This window comes from Vitis vinifera, chromosome 8, assembly GCF_030704535.1.
Source record: "Vitis vinifera cultivar Pinot Noir 40024 chromosome 8, ASM3070453v1".
Taxonomy (NCBI): Eukaryota; Viridiplantae; Streptophyta; class Magnoliopsida; order Vitales; family Vitaceae; genus Vitis; species Vitis vinifera.
The window spans coordinates 9119112-9133930 of NC_081812.1; the positions used below are offsets into that span (position 1 = coordinate 9119112).

The 14819-nt window shown below is 34.2% G+C and overlaps 1 protein-coding gene across 1 annotated transcript; it reads left to right on the forward strand.

Annotated features, from left to right (window-relative positions):
- Positions 1 to 13402, forward strand: LOC100250669 (chlorophyll synthase, chloroplastic). Its single transcript, XM_002263235.4, has 15 exons — positions 1 to 194; positions 422 to 466; positions 631 to 722; positions 6033 to 6120; positions 8160 to 8245; positions 8684 to 8770; positions 8879 to 8944; positions 9032 to 9115; positions 9221 to 9282; positions 9929 to 10004; positions 10090 to 10152; positions 10270 to 10351; positions 11696 to 11772; positions 12423 to 12470; positions 12798 to 13402. The coding sequence occupies exons 1-15, from the start codon at positions 101 to 103 to the stop codon at positions 12858 to 12860; spliced, it is 1113 nt and encodes a 370-aa protein (XP_002263271.1). The 5' UTR covers positions 1 to 100; the 3' UTR covers positions 12861 to 13402.
- Positions 13403 to 14819: the final 1417 nt, after the last annotated feature.

Below are 14819 nucleotides of genomic sequence, written 5' to 3' on the forward strand. Positions count from 1 at the left end.
TTCTTCACCCAAAAAAATTCACAAGCACAGTTATCACTAAGCCCAAAGCCATCTCACTCACTCTCGTTCTCCGCCAATCTCTGAAGCAGCTTCTTCGTCAATGGCTTCCCTTCTCAACACAGTGTCATCAGTCAGACTCTCCAACGCCAGGACCACTCCGCGTTTCCTTCCCCCAATTTCTCTTTCTCTCCACAGTCAGTTTGCACCGTCTGTTCTCCGTGTTTGGCTTCACAGAAAATAGTTGATAATAAAATAATTGGGAACTTGGAATCTTGCAGCATTTGCTTCGGTTTCGATTTTGTTTATTTTTTTTACTTATGTTTTCCTACATTTTCTCGGCGAGTCAACGAGCTTCAAGTTTTAGTTTTGAGGTTGAAATACGTTTTGTGCTTGTGCTTACAAGACTCTGTGTTGTTCTTAGGGAGGAGACTTGTGGTTAGGGCTGCTGAGACTGATGCAAATGAAGGTTTTCTGGACTTTTGGATCTTATTTTTGTTGTTGATTGAGTCAATTTAAGTGATTTGGATTTTGAGCTCCTGCTAAATCTCGGACGATACATTGATTTTTTTTTTTTTCATTTTTTTTTTCTCGTGGGGATTTTGAGTTTTTGTGTTTGTTATTTGTGTGTAGCCGTGAAGTCTCAGGCACCGGATAAGGCACCGGCCGGCAGTGGTTCGAACTTCAATCAGCTTCTCGGCATTAAAGGAGCTGCCAAAGAAACGGTGAGTTGTTAGTGTTTGGTCATTACTCAGAGCTTTACGATCATGATTATCAGCGTGTTTCTTTGATTTTTATTTTTGAATCACCGTTTCCTTTTTTCTTTGAATCCTCATCTGTAATGGAATATTCAAGACGGTTCACCCAGCCAATACCAACAAAGACTTGGATTCCAACTACTTTCTTTTGGATAATGGTCCCTTCAGCTTTCATTATGGTTACATTATCCACTTGATCATAATCAATTGGGTATTTTCTCACTGCCTAGATTTACATTTTCTCAGCCCCCAAACAACAATATACAATGTGAAAATGTAAATAAAAAGAGCGACATCAATTTATGGGGAATCCATGTAAACAATCAACTGGCTATTGGAAGGCCATGGGACTAGTGTTGTCAAAGGAGCCAGTTCCCATGCTGAATTTTGTAGATACGAAGAAAATATAGGAGTATACCACAAATCTCTCCTTAACTAAACAACGGGAATTCCGTTGATTTAAGGAATAATAGTGAATCCTAGAGATGCTATAGAACCTGATTAAAGAAACAGTATCAAAACTAGCCTACCCTTTCATATGAATAATCAAGATACTAAATATTAATTTCAACACCCCCCTTAAGCTGGAGCATAAATATTTTCAATGCCTAGCTTTAAACAAAGATGTAGAAACAAACTCTGTGGAAAACTTTTGTGAAGATGTCTCCTAGTTGATCTTCTGATTTGACATAAGGAGTAATGACTTTTCCATTCATCACAGTATCTCTAATAGAGACAGTCAACCCCAATATGTAAGGACCCAATTGTGTGCCACATTGAGAAGTTAAGGTTTAGTGATTTGGCTTATAAGCACTTGGGCAAGTTAAGGGTTAGTGATTTGGCTTATAAGCACTTGGGCAAGTTAAGGGTTAGTGATTTGGCTTATAAGCACTTGGGCAACTTAAGGGTTAGTGATTTGGCTTATAAGCACTTGGGCACCCTCCCCTTAATAATCGGTCTTCAAGGGTGAGTTCTATGTGTGCATAATAATTGGTATTAGAGCATGCACCACGCAGGGAGGGCCCTCTTCCCAGAAGGGGCAAGGGGGAGGGGGGAGGGCTGCTACCTAGCCGTAATGTGGTATATTGTAACGACCCAATTGCGTCCCACATCGAAAAGTAAAGGGTTAATGATTGGGGAAAAAGTATTGAGTATGGAGCTTTAAAGTTAAGAATGGAGGAGGGAAGTCTTTTAATTTAATAGCAAGCAATAAAGATAGCTTTCCCCCAGAATTTCTTTGGGACCCTCTAAGCTAAACTTCTGTTTACCCTTTGCCCTTAGGTAAACTTGTACAACTTTTGACCAAAGGAGAAAGTTTGTATTATTCAACTTCACAATAGTGATTAAAAAGGACCTGGACTTGCATTCGTAGGTGTAGCTATTGCAAAAAAAAAAAAAAAAAAAAAAAAAAAATTAGAAAAACCTAGAGAACAAAGGGCAATCAAAAGAGCAGTTTTTGAACTTGTTCTGATATAAGAAATAAAGAACAGAAATATGCACTCATGAAAAAAAGAGTTCATACTTTCCATTACACTCTATGCTGAGTTTATGAATACAAAGAAAAATATAAAAGGAGCAGACGACAAAATCTCTCCTTAACTAAAGGAGTTAGATTTCCCATGATTTTAGGAATAATAGTGAATCCTACAGATGCTATGGAACCTGGTTAAAGAAACAGTGTCAAAACTAGTCTAACCTTCCGTGAGGAATAATCAAGAGACTAAATATTAATTTCAATGGGCCTCATTGGTGAAAAATAAAGCGTAACTAGGCGATAACAAGTATATGTATAGTTTTAGCTATATATTGTCATACTAAAAATATATAACAGAACATAGCATCATCTTCGCCATCATTATTGGGCTAATCATTCAACAACCGATACTAATAAGCTTTCATTCCTTAAATTTTCTTGGTGGAATAAACAAAGTAATATTAAGTTGTTTAATACATCAAATATCACACACGACATCATGAGAAGCATTGAATTTGTTTAACAAAAAAAATTATTATCCATAATTCATGGTCTTATTTCCTTCGGTTGGTTGGCTTATAGTTTAAAACTTCCAAATTTATTTTTCTCTTATATTACTAGGCAGAACGTTGAGGAGAATGTATCCAACACAATGATATATATTGATCTTGAGTATTGATACCATCCATATCAAGGCACTAATATTTAGGTGTCAGTTTGGTATTGCTACAGCTTAATCAACTTTTGATGAAATAAATCATTATATTATTTAAAAACCAATTCTTAGTAATTTCATTTTCGTTTTCATTTTCATTTTCATTTTCTAAAAGGAATACACTCATTTTTATGTTTTAATTAAATTCAAGTGAACATATTTATGATGGCATTTCTTATGCCTTCTATAATAAGTAATATAAAATATACATCATAAGAGATATGTCTTGAAGTAGAAGAAGATGATAGATAATATGTACACATGTGAAATCATGAAAGGAAATTATTTGAAGTCATGACAAGCAATTTAAATAAAAGGGCTTCAATTCTTGGAAAATAACTTTTGAAAAGATTCCTTTTACCTACTTAAAATTGTTTCTAAAGTAGGTCAAATTCTTTGAGAACCACTTTTATATACTTTACCAAACAAATTAGTTATAAACTTATTGCAAAAGTGATTTTGAAAAACATAAAATTGAATCCCAAATGGAGCCTAAGAATAACTCCACCTTTTCTTCAAAATGGTGCTTGCCTTGTCATCCATTGCCTTGGTTGAGGAGATTGCCTAGACATAGCCTTTTCGAAGATGCCTTGTTTGGGTCTTCTAAATGCGACACCTTTTGCTTCAATTTTCTTGGTGATCAACTTTAATAGCACTATGTGGGACCATCATAGCTTGCTAACTAATCCACTAGAAGTTCTGTTGAGGTTATAGGAATACCAAACAAAGTCACAACCATGTTCTATCTTGGTACATGACCTTGTTCTTCACGAGTGTTCCTATGCCATGAGTTTGTGAAATGCCATGAAAGAATCCATGCTTGCCCTCTAGCATATCATAAACCCTTCACAAAATCCATTAGAAGTAACATGCACCTTGTGAATCTCCTAATTGTATCATGGTGAAAATGGTTGAGGATTTTAGGATGTTCGTCAAAATTAAAAGTAAGGAGAATTGATTTTTTTCTTTTCCCTTTGATTAAAAAGAGATTTTTTACTTATTTATTTTTTATTTTGGTTTTATAAACATTGATAATTTAATCATAAATTCCTCAATACCCCCCACCCTTGAAGAAGGAAATAAAAAGAAAAATGGAGACTAAGTCTCCTAAAATTTAGGAATTTTCTTGGTTTACAAATTATTTAGGAAACTTTCTAAAGGATATTTTTTTTGATAAGTAAAAAGTAAGTATATTAATCACAAAGAGGAAACACCAAAAAACCAGTGCCCTTGAAATATGCAGGGAGTATACACACCGCCTTCCCTTACTAGGAGCCTATCCAGTCTAAAAAACTTACAAGAGAAGAAGGGCTCTCTACTAAGGAAACCCTGACCCAAGACCAAAGATTACATACAAAAGAATATTTCAACCTTTGAAGCGAGAGTTCCTCATTCCCAAAAGCTAGTCTATTTCTCTCCTTCCAGACTGACCAAAATATGCATAAAGGAGCCATTTGCCAAGCCCTCTTGCGCCTTTTCCCCACAAACACTCCATTCCATCTAAGAAGGGTTGCCTTCACTGTACACGAAAGAGTCCAAGTAACATATATTTTTGCCAAAGTATTTTTTAGTATAATTAAACACTCCATTAAAATATGAAATAAATTGGTAATAGTTTTCAATTTTTAATAATGAAAATGTGGTCTCTAGGTCACTTATGATCCCTAGGATATGCTAAAAAGACATATTTGATCTTGAATTGTACCCTCTTGAAGCTTTAGGTGGATGAATCATAAATTGGAAAACTAGTTAGAATACATTTTGGAATGTGATTGTCGATTTGTAAAGTCCTTCACACTAGGATACAAGAAAAAATGGATCCATTTACTTAGACTATCTATGCAATGACCCCCTATGTAGATATTGTCCAACTTTTTCCAAAAGCCTGCACATAATTAAGAGAAATTCACTACATATAAAGTGTCATTCTTGTCCTTTTAGCCAATGTAGGATCTTACAATCGCCCCCCATGTTAGAACAATGTTCTCATTGCGTCCCATGAGATTGGCACCTAAGATGCTGACTATAAAGTGTCACAGTTCTATCCCTAAGATGTTCTATTGTGGTTCTCTCCCTAGTCGATGTTAGATCTCATATTCACCTCTCATGCATGCATGACTTCTTTGTTGTGGTCTCATGAGGTTGTAAGGATAGGCAAATAGATGCCCAACAAGTGATTATCTCTAGTAACCCTTTAGATATTACTTGCTTTACACCAAAGGTTTGCATGGCTTTATGCGTCTACACAATTAAGAGGAGTCTAGCATATAAAGTGGCACAATTCTCTACCTAACCGTTATGGGATTTTACAATCTAGCCGTGCTCTACAAGCTACTTTGATAAAAGAGGCTTTTCCTTGGCATTGATATCAATCATATCATGAAATGTCAGGTAAATAACAAGTAATCTGATTCTTGACATCTTTCGCCAAGGTTGGAAGTGATGAACCTCAATAGAAGGTTAATAAGCAAATGGTTGCCAATTTGACTGGACTTTGTACAATGGTTTTCATATTTTACTTGGCGAGAACTTTTCTGAGATTAAAAAATTGTTTCAGGTTTGCCCCACATAATGTAGATCCATCTCGATTCAAAATTTTTGGGATTAGATGAAGCTAATCAAGGCAGTGAGGTGGCCAAAAAGGGTCAAATGGCCAATCATGCATCTTATGAAGAAGCCACTTAAAATGGAATGTTCATTCATGGTTTCTTCCCATGTTTTTAACAGTGTAACTTTCCCACTCAGTGTATGTGTGAATTGAGATTCTCTGACTCTTTGGCCAGTAAGCCTAATTTGATGTATAGAAATGCATGTAGTTCAAGTGAAGACCATTTTTGTGATTAGCACATGCTCTTGTATGGTAACATGTGATAACAAAATTTTCAGTATGATTACTGGAAAAAGTGGATTTCCTGAGACTAGGTTAAATTTTTCAGACCTAGAACTTGGCTTATGTGCTGTTCTTTAATAATAAATTGACATTATCTGCAGTTTGGAGGTGTTTTTTTTTATTAGAAAGACATTTAGCAGAATTATATGAAGATTAAAATCTGCAACTAGAGTTGATTGTATGATTTGTATTGTGCAGAATAAATGGAAGATTCGTCTTCAACTTACAAAGCCTGTTACTTGGCCCCCGTTGGTTTGGGGAGTGGTTTGTGGAGCTGCTGCTTCTGGTACTCTGCTTATATATATATATTGTGGAATTAATATTATCTCTGGCCCAACATTTATGCTGAACATTTTTGCTCTTACTTGGAATTTGTTAAATCTTTCAGTATGTTCTTGGACTTGCTCATGGGGCTTAATCTAGAGAGTCTACAACAATGTTATGGAACTTTGTAGGCTTGTTTGGCATCTGTTTTCGAGAATGGTTTTCTATTCTCCAAAATAGAAAAATAAAAAATACGGTTGACAATCAAAAAATTGTTTTTTGTTTTCTGTTCTCAAGAACAAAAAATAGGGTATTTTCATAGAACATCTTTTAGTTGTTTTTAGTTGTTTTCACTTGTTTTTTGAGGGTTGTTTTAAAATATTATTATACAAACATGTAGAATGATTAAAAATAAAGTACTAGATATAAAAATTATTTTTACAACATATTTAAAAATATTAAAACTATGTTAAAAATATTTCAAATTCCTAAACGGACATTTGTTCTACAAAACGTCAAAGAACAATTTTTAAAAATTGTTTGTCAGAACTATTTTTGAAAACAATTACCAAACAGGGCCTACACCACATTATTTGCCTTTTGAGTGACAAAATTGCCAATATGAGACCATATTAGTGTTTCTACCACCATTTGGAGATATGCATTAGTCCCTAAAGGTTTACACATTCCTGCTTAGTATCTGACCTGTCCTTTTCTTCATCAAAATACAGTCTTACACCACTTTATCTGCTGGAGTGTGATTCAGGAGCTTTCCCTTTTCCCTTTCTCCTATTCAAGGAATTTCCTACTTTTTATAGTCAAAACTTCTTTCATCCTATCCCACCACTGAAAAGGGGAAATACTTCTTTTCTTATTAACTTTACTTCTATTCATGAATTGGCCTCTTGCTCTGTAAGATACCCTAGTAAACCAACTAAATGATATTATTGTGTTATTCTCTTCTGTGAATTCTTTTTTCATTTTAGTGCCAAAAATTGTAGGATGGATGTGAAATTTCCTCAAACAATGTTCGATTTTTTCGCAAAAGCTCTGAGTTTTGGTCTCAAAGATCCAAGAAGGATCCAGGATATGCATACATGCCTATATGTCTATGATTTGTTATGACAGATTTTATTTTCTGTTGTGGCTTAATGGGTGCGGATTCCTATGTGTCACTTCTCTATTTCCTCATTTAATTACTGCTGATTTGGGTTAAGAATCAGCATCTTATTACAAGCATTTAAGTAACATAATCTATTGATGAGTGTGTTGTGACAATAGAAGTGTTGATGCCGTAAATTGTAAGAATATGGTGTGGCCCACCATGCCTACATCCATAGATAGAGTGAAATGATCCACCATACCATAGAGAAATTATAAAGGAAAGATAACATAGATACCAACTCCTAAGCACTTAAACAATTTTATGTTTCCCCACTTCTAATAACTACACTCTGAACTTGAGCCTTGCTCCACTGGGTCTCTCCCACTCTTCCACACCGCACCATCTACCCAATATATGAGTCCATCTCAATTTGATAAATATTTTGAATAAAATTCATAGTTATGAGGGAAAAAATTATGTGACTTAGATGAACTTATAAAGATTGTACGGGGTTGGTAGAAATGTAAGGAAGAATGGGAAACACCCATTGGAGCAAGGCTCAAGTTCAATGTGTATATGCTAGAAGTAGGCAACCATCATATTGTTTTCAGGCTCTGGAATTATATCTGTCTTCTATTCTGTCTAAAATTTGCATGTGGATGATTTTATCTTTGCATTTATTGCACAAACATGTGTATCAAAGCTTTTGTTGCTGAAACAGTGTGAATGAGCACATCTGCTGCTCTGGGTGCTTAATTACTTGATAATTTATTTATTCAATTGATACTCTGGGTACATTACCTATTGATGCTTTTAATAGGCTATCCAATTGCTCCAGAACTTATTATCCCTTGGTGCTTAATTGATGGTCCCTGGCAAATTTTTGCCGGAACAAGGTTTCTTCTAAGCTCTCTTGCCCTTAAATTGCTTCTGACCAGATTTTGCTCACATGTTAGGGAACTTCCACTGGAATTTGGAGGATGTTGCCAAATCAATTGTTTGCATGATTATGTCTGGCCCATGTCTCACTGGCTATACACAGGTACTTTTCTGATGGAGAGGAAGTACCCAATTGGGATTTGGGAGTAATTCTTGTAAAAGTACTTTTAGCTTATAACAATTTTATCAGAAACATTTTCATGGAGAATCAATTAGTATTTGAATATAATTCAAAGAAGTGTTTTGAAAGTGTTTTTGATGATAGAATACATAATGAAAAGATGACTTTTGAAAGAAGCATCTACCAAGTGCTAGTTCAAGAATCACTTAAATTGATTCTCTAGATTTTTGAAAGTGATTTCTGAAACTTTGCCAAATACATAATTTTTGTAAGGACAGCACTTCCATGCATTAAGAAGTGCTTCTACTACTCTTAGAACCACTCCCAAATGCACTCAAAATTGTTCTTGCCTTTGCTTGAAAGGATGCTTAAGAATTTGATTAATGTAAATTTTTGTGCTTGTGTCACCTTTTCTTTTAGACACTCAATGATTGGTATGATCGAGAGATTGATGCAATTAATGAACCTTATCGTCCTATTCCTTCAGGGGCAATATCCGAAAATGAGGTATGTAATAATGGCTAATTGCATGTTATATATATGAGAGCCAAAATCTTGATTTCTGATGATTACCTTTTACCTTGTCTTCATTTATTTATTTTGTGAAAATCTCAGGTTATTACTCAAATCTGGTTGCTTCTGCTTGGAGGTCTTGGCTTGGCTGGTTTGTTAGATGTTTGGGTAGGTCTCTTAAATGGGCATTACATGTTTTTTGCTGAGAATTCTTCTAGTTGATTATCAGTTCCTGACTCTTTTTGAGCCTTATAGGCAGGGCATGACTTTCCTATAGTTTTTTACCTTGCTCTGGGTGGATCTTTGCTGTCCTACATATACTCTGCTCCGCCTTTAAAGGTAGCTTCCTATCTTTTTAACATTTTAGTCAAGCCATTCTAATTTCTTGACTGTTGGATAATAAAAGCTAATTTATCACTGATCAAGTTCTGAATATTATTGCAGCTCAAACAGAATGGGTGGATTGGAAATTTTGCTCTAGGAGCTAGCTATATTAGTTTGCCATGGTGCGATATCTTCTTCTTTTTAAATCCTTGGTACACTTGATATAGACAGATTTAGAAATCATCCAAATTTTTTTTTTCCATCTAGTTCATTTCTACTTCCACTCTTTCAAGAGGAAACTGGATGGTATCTGTCTAGTAATCAGTAATGTCTGGCCAGTAATGACAACACATGCATGATGCACATGTTGGTTTATGATGCATCTAAGGGATTTTGATGAAGGAATCCTTTTCTACAGAAAAAATGACTTGTCCTCATACTTTGTTATCACTCAAAATTTTCTGTGGCAATCATTTAGCTTCTGCAAATCATTAAGAATGCTTCTAAGGATACAATTGCTTAGATAATTATCTTGATTGCATCTATGAGATCTGACATCCTTGATGTGGGAATACCTATCAAATTTTGGGTTGAATTCCGTGCATGGGATTATATCAGATATGTTATCAGTGTGCTATTGACATATATGCATCCTAGGTTACCCAATTACCATGCCATTGACATATATCTCCTAGGCTACCCAATTAACATCATGAATTTATATTCTCATTTTCTCTTATAGTTCTTATTAATGCTAATAATTAGCATGAAATTTGTTTGGTTCATCGTGTTGAGTAACTTTTTTTGGATTCAAATGTTTATTGATAGGTGGGCTGGTCAAGCTTTGTTTGGGACTCTTAATCCTGATATAATTGTTCTCACCCTCTTGTACAGCATAGCTGGGGTATTCTTTCACAGATGTGCCTTAACATATGTATTGCATAATAAGAACCGACAAACAATAATTTATTTTTTGCATTTCATGCCAGCTGGGCATCGCCATTGTAAATGACTTTAAAAGTGTTGAAGGAGATAGAGCATTGGGACTTCAGGTTTTTCCTGTCTCTTTTACATGTTTGCAATGTGAATATCTTATCCTTTTACTAAATAATCAATCACACATATATATAGTAGTTGTAACCATTTCTATGGTAATTCTGTTTGAACAGTCCCTACCGGTGGCATTTGGTGCTGAAACTGCTAAATGGATTTGTGTGGGTGCTATTGACATCACTCAGTTATCAGTGGCTGGTATATAATATTTGCTGTTGTTGGTTTTTTTTTTTTTTTTTCTTTTTTTAATGTTTGCATCAATATTCATGTTGCTGACCCCTATAAAATGAAGACTTCTTATGTTCAGTGAATGTCTTTATAATATATAAATTGACACTTCAATATTAATTTAGAACCTTGATGGGAGAGCTTTATTTAGAATTGGGTCACAGCAAGCTTTTTTCCATTTGGGAACCTAAGCTCAGATATATTATTGTGCAACTCTAGGGTAAATAACATGTGCATTAGGTGGTTGCAATTCATTGGCAAATTCGGAACAAGTCCTAATATTATCCTACATTTCAATCAACTTACTCAATGGTTATAGTCTCTCATGGTGTTGAATTGGTTTCTCCAACACTATAATCAATGTACTGAATGGCTGTAGTGTCTCATGGTGTTGAATTGGTTGGCCACTCAAGAAATTTGGTGAACAATCTCCTAAATAGGGTGGTTCAGAATCTCAGACTGGCTCTGATCCATCACGTGGAATTTTTTGTGCGCTATATGCATGTGTGCCTATAGGTCACCCTTTCGCTTAATTGTAAATTGACAGAATCATGCATTAGTGTCTATTGAGAACTTGCTATTTAATTATTTTTCTATAGTGAAAGTTCAAATTCAATCTTTTGATTCTTGGTTATTCTCTTTTATGTAAGCTGGAAAGAGTGTCTTGGTCCTCCTTTGGCATTAGCATTCAATATTATTGTGTAACTCAGAATTTGGTAAAATTAACAGTATTGTACAAATTAGTTTTATTTATACAAATTGCATTGGTTTCCTCACTGTCATGAAATATGATGTTAGCATAATGTGAAAATGCCTCTAAAGGCTCCATAAAATTTATGTCTAACCATGTTTCTTTTCTAAGTGAAAAATAATTATTTGGTGCTTTTTGTTGGAGAGAGAAAAATGAGAAAACTCTTATCAAGGATTGAAACCTTGAAAGCAGTAACCTTAAGGCAATGAAGAGAGAGAAATCGAGTGAACCAGCAATGGACCTAAATGGGCTTAGGCTGACTGTAGTTTTGAAACAATTGATTGATTGATTAATGGGCTGAAAGACGGATCCTGGTCAGTGTGGAGTAGGGGCTTTTCTATTTAGATTTCCTGCCAGAGAAAAATTATTTGGGCTAAACCTGGCGAAAGTAATGACAATGATTTTATTGATTCATATGGCCTTTGCATAGTTGTGTTATTTTGTGGTTGGAATGTCAGCCACGCACAATTTCAGTATGCTCTGGTTCATTTTACAGGATGACATGTTTCTGGAAAATAAATATACATTAACTGATTACTCCAGATATTATTTGGCTATTGCAGGGTATCTACTAGGGGCTGGTAAACCATATTATGCCTTAGCCCTTGTTGGTTTGATAATTCCACAAGTTATTTTCCAGGTAAAGCAAATTTCTTGACAATTTTATGTTATTGCTTAAAACCATTAACTGTTAGGATCTTCCACTGAGATGGGTATTTTTTATATCAAATGGGCACACTATATTGTCAAAGTCACCATTTAATTTCTGCTCATAGTGGATTCAAAATCCTTGTTGCCTAGAAGAAACTATTGACTCCGTCTCCTTCTGATCATTAGTATAATTATATGCAGTGCCATTCCCTGTAAATGTTGTTTTACAGTCTGGAAACTGTTGCTGTGCTATTACATCTCTAACAGTTTGCAAAATTAGTGTGTATCAAAATATAACCTAGGGATTTATCTTCTAATTCTCAATGCATATTGTGAGATCAGTGGATTTGATTGTTTTGGGATTCTCTATTTGGGTCAATTAAAATTGTGCAGTTTATTGCCTCTCACATGTTTGTGAGAAGAGCCTTTAAGAAACTAAATTATATTGTAATGGCTTATGGAAGGGGGATTATCCAACTTGTACATAAGAGTGGCTTCAAAGAAACTTCAGTGTTTTTCCAAGCATTCCTTTGTTTTCTTGAAGCTGATGAAGTTACAGTAAATGGACATAGAGCTCTGAAAAGGGTTGGTGAACTCTGCTTTTGGTCTCATACTAACATCTGTGTTCTTCTGCTGCAGTTCCAATACTTTCTCAAAGATCCCGTCAAGTACGATGTCAAATATCAGGTATTGTTTTCCTCATAATCATTAGAGATCAACTGTAAGACTAATTCACAAGAACATTGAATAGCAGGAGTGGGGAGTGATTTCTATATGTTTTTCTGTTAAGACCTGTCACATAGCATAACATCAACTCGTTGCAACATCATGTACCCAGCTTAGATCTTTGCTCAAGGCATGATCTATGCAGGATACTTAGATACATGGTACCGGAGAAGATCCCCAATCCCCCCTCATAATCAGAACCCCGTTCCTGGAGTTGATCTGAATTTGCCATTCAATTAATCCATCTGTTATTGGATGACTAAAGTTTGTCTTTAATCGTTACCGCAGGCTAGCGCACAGCCATTTCTTGTGCTTGGTCTTTTGGTGACGGCTCTGGCAACTAGCCATTGATTCACGTGGCAACTACCATATGGAGCAAGGAGAGAATGCGTACGGTGGCAGACTGAATATCCACTGTTGCACACCTAATATGCAACGTATCATGGCCTCTGCTACACATGTATGTTAATAACGTGCCAAATTTTCCTTCTTCCTCATTGCCTTAATCTAAATCCATGTCGGCTGGTTATTTCCACCGTTCTCTTCACTTTTTTTTTGGGTCACTCTTTTAGAATAGTAGAGTCCAAAGCCATAAAAAAACATTGTAAATTTGGGGTATTCGGTGGACTGTTGAGCTTGCGGGTCCGTTTTTCTCGTATTGCTTGCATGTCCCATTCTCAGGCGCCATATATATATATATTCAAGGGAAGAAACGGAAAAACATGCCCCCTATGTTTGGCTGCTTTCCCATTTGCTTAATGTTTGTTAGTAATAAAATTAGAAGGTAACTAGTGGGATTGTAAAGCTCTATTATTATCCTGGCAAGGCCTAACAGAGTTGTAAAAACTAAAAATAGAATCATGCAAACATCTATTTGTTTAATTTTCCTATTATTTGCGGTCCATGCATGATTATTTTAATTGAATATTATGTTAATTTTTTAGAAGAATGTATTAAAATAATTGGAAGGTGAATTAATTTTTTTTTTATCATCTAAAAGTATTCTTATTTAAATTATTTATAGTGTAAATTAGATGATGGTAACACTTGTCATGAATATGGAGAGTTAAAAAGGCTTAATACTTTGTGTAACTAAGGAGGAAAATATTGATTTTCACAAATATATTGGTAGTTGAATTTTATGGATATATTAAGATATATTGTGAAAATATTGATAAAAATTGATCAAAAACAATATTGATGAGATGAAAATGGATAAAAAAAAAGGATAGAAATTAGTAACATTGGTCAAACTTAAAAGAAAATGAATATATATATATATATATATAAATTAGTGATGTTGGTCAAACGTAAAAGAATGTTAATATGGAAAAGTTTTATTTCATTGATATTTCATTATTTAAAAATTAAAACACTTTTAAATCTTATCTAAAAAATCTATATTAAAAATGTGATTTAAATTATATATTGTTGTTAAATAAAAGAATAAATGAGAATGCTTTAAGAGAAAATAGAATTATAAAAAAGAACATTGAATAAATATTTCATTAGAGGTTTTTTCCCTTTTATAGAGAGTCACAAAAAGATTTATATCAATATGAGTGGTCATCCATAAATTTTCATAATCTGATAAATTCTCATATTTTATAACACTTTCCCTTAGATGATCATAAGAATATGCTTCATTAAAACTTTACTAAGAAAAACTTAGTAGGAAAAAAAATATAATATCCTTTAATACTTTAACTATTTAGAATTGTCTCATTAAAAAACCTTGCCAGTAAAACTTAGTGGGACAAAACTTGGATGAAGGAAAAAAGAGTATAGTATATTTATATTAATATTTTCCTCTTCATGTAGAAATGATGATGCTTTATTCAATATGTCAACTACTAGATCTCTCAATCTTTGTATTTCGATGTTGAATTTTAACTTTTTTGATGTAGTCAAAGGTAACACTTTTGTGAATGGATTTGCTAGATTATTACATGACTGAATATGTTGAACATCAATTTCACCTTTCTCTTAGAACTCATGATCAGTATAGAAGAATTTGGGGGACATATGCTTAGTTTTGTCACTTTTTATAAATCCTCTTTTAATTTATGCAATACAATTAGCAATATCTTCATGTAACTTGGTAGTGTGATCTTTGATAGAGGATAGACCATATGATTTCCGAATAAGTTGGATCATTGACCTTAGTCATACACATTCACGTTTTGTTTTATGAATTGAAAGAATTTCTGAATGATTTGAAAATGTGACTATTATTGTTGCTTGATTGATCTTCAAGATATCATAGTATGTATTTGACTGTATTCCAATGTCTTTTAGGTGGTGCAAAAC

Coding starts and splice junctions, on each gene's coding strand:
- LOC100250669 (XM_002263235.4), top strand. CDS start 101: ATGGCTTCCCTTCTCAACACAGTGTCATCAGTCAGACTCTCCAACGCC. Junction 467..630: donor TGAGACTGATGCAAATGAAG/GTTTTCTGGACT, acceptor ATTTGTGTGTAG/CCGTGAAGTCTCAGGCACCG. Junction 9,116..9,220: donor ACTCTGCTCCGCCTTTAAAG/GTAGCTTCCTAT, acceptor ATATTATTGCAG/CTCAAACAGAATGGGTGGAT.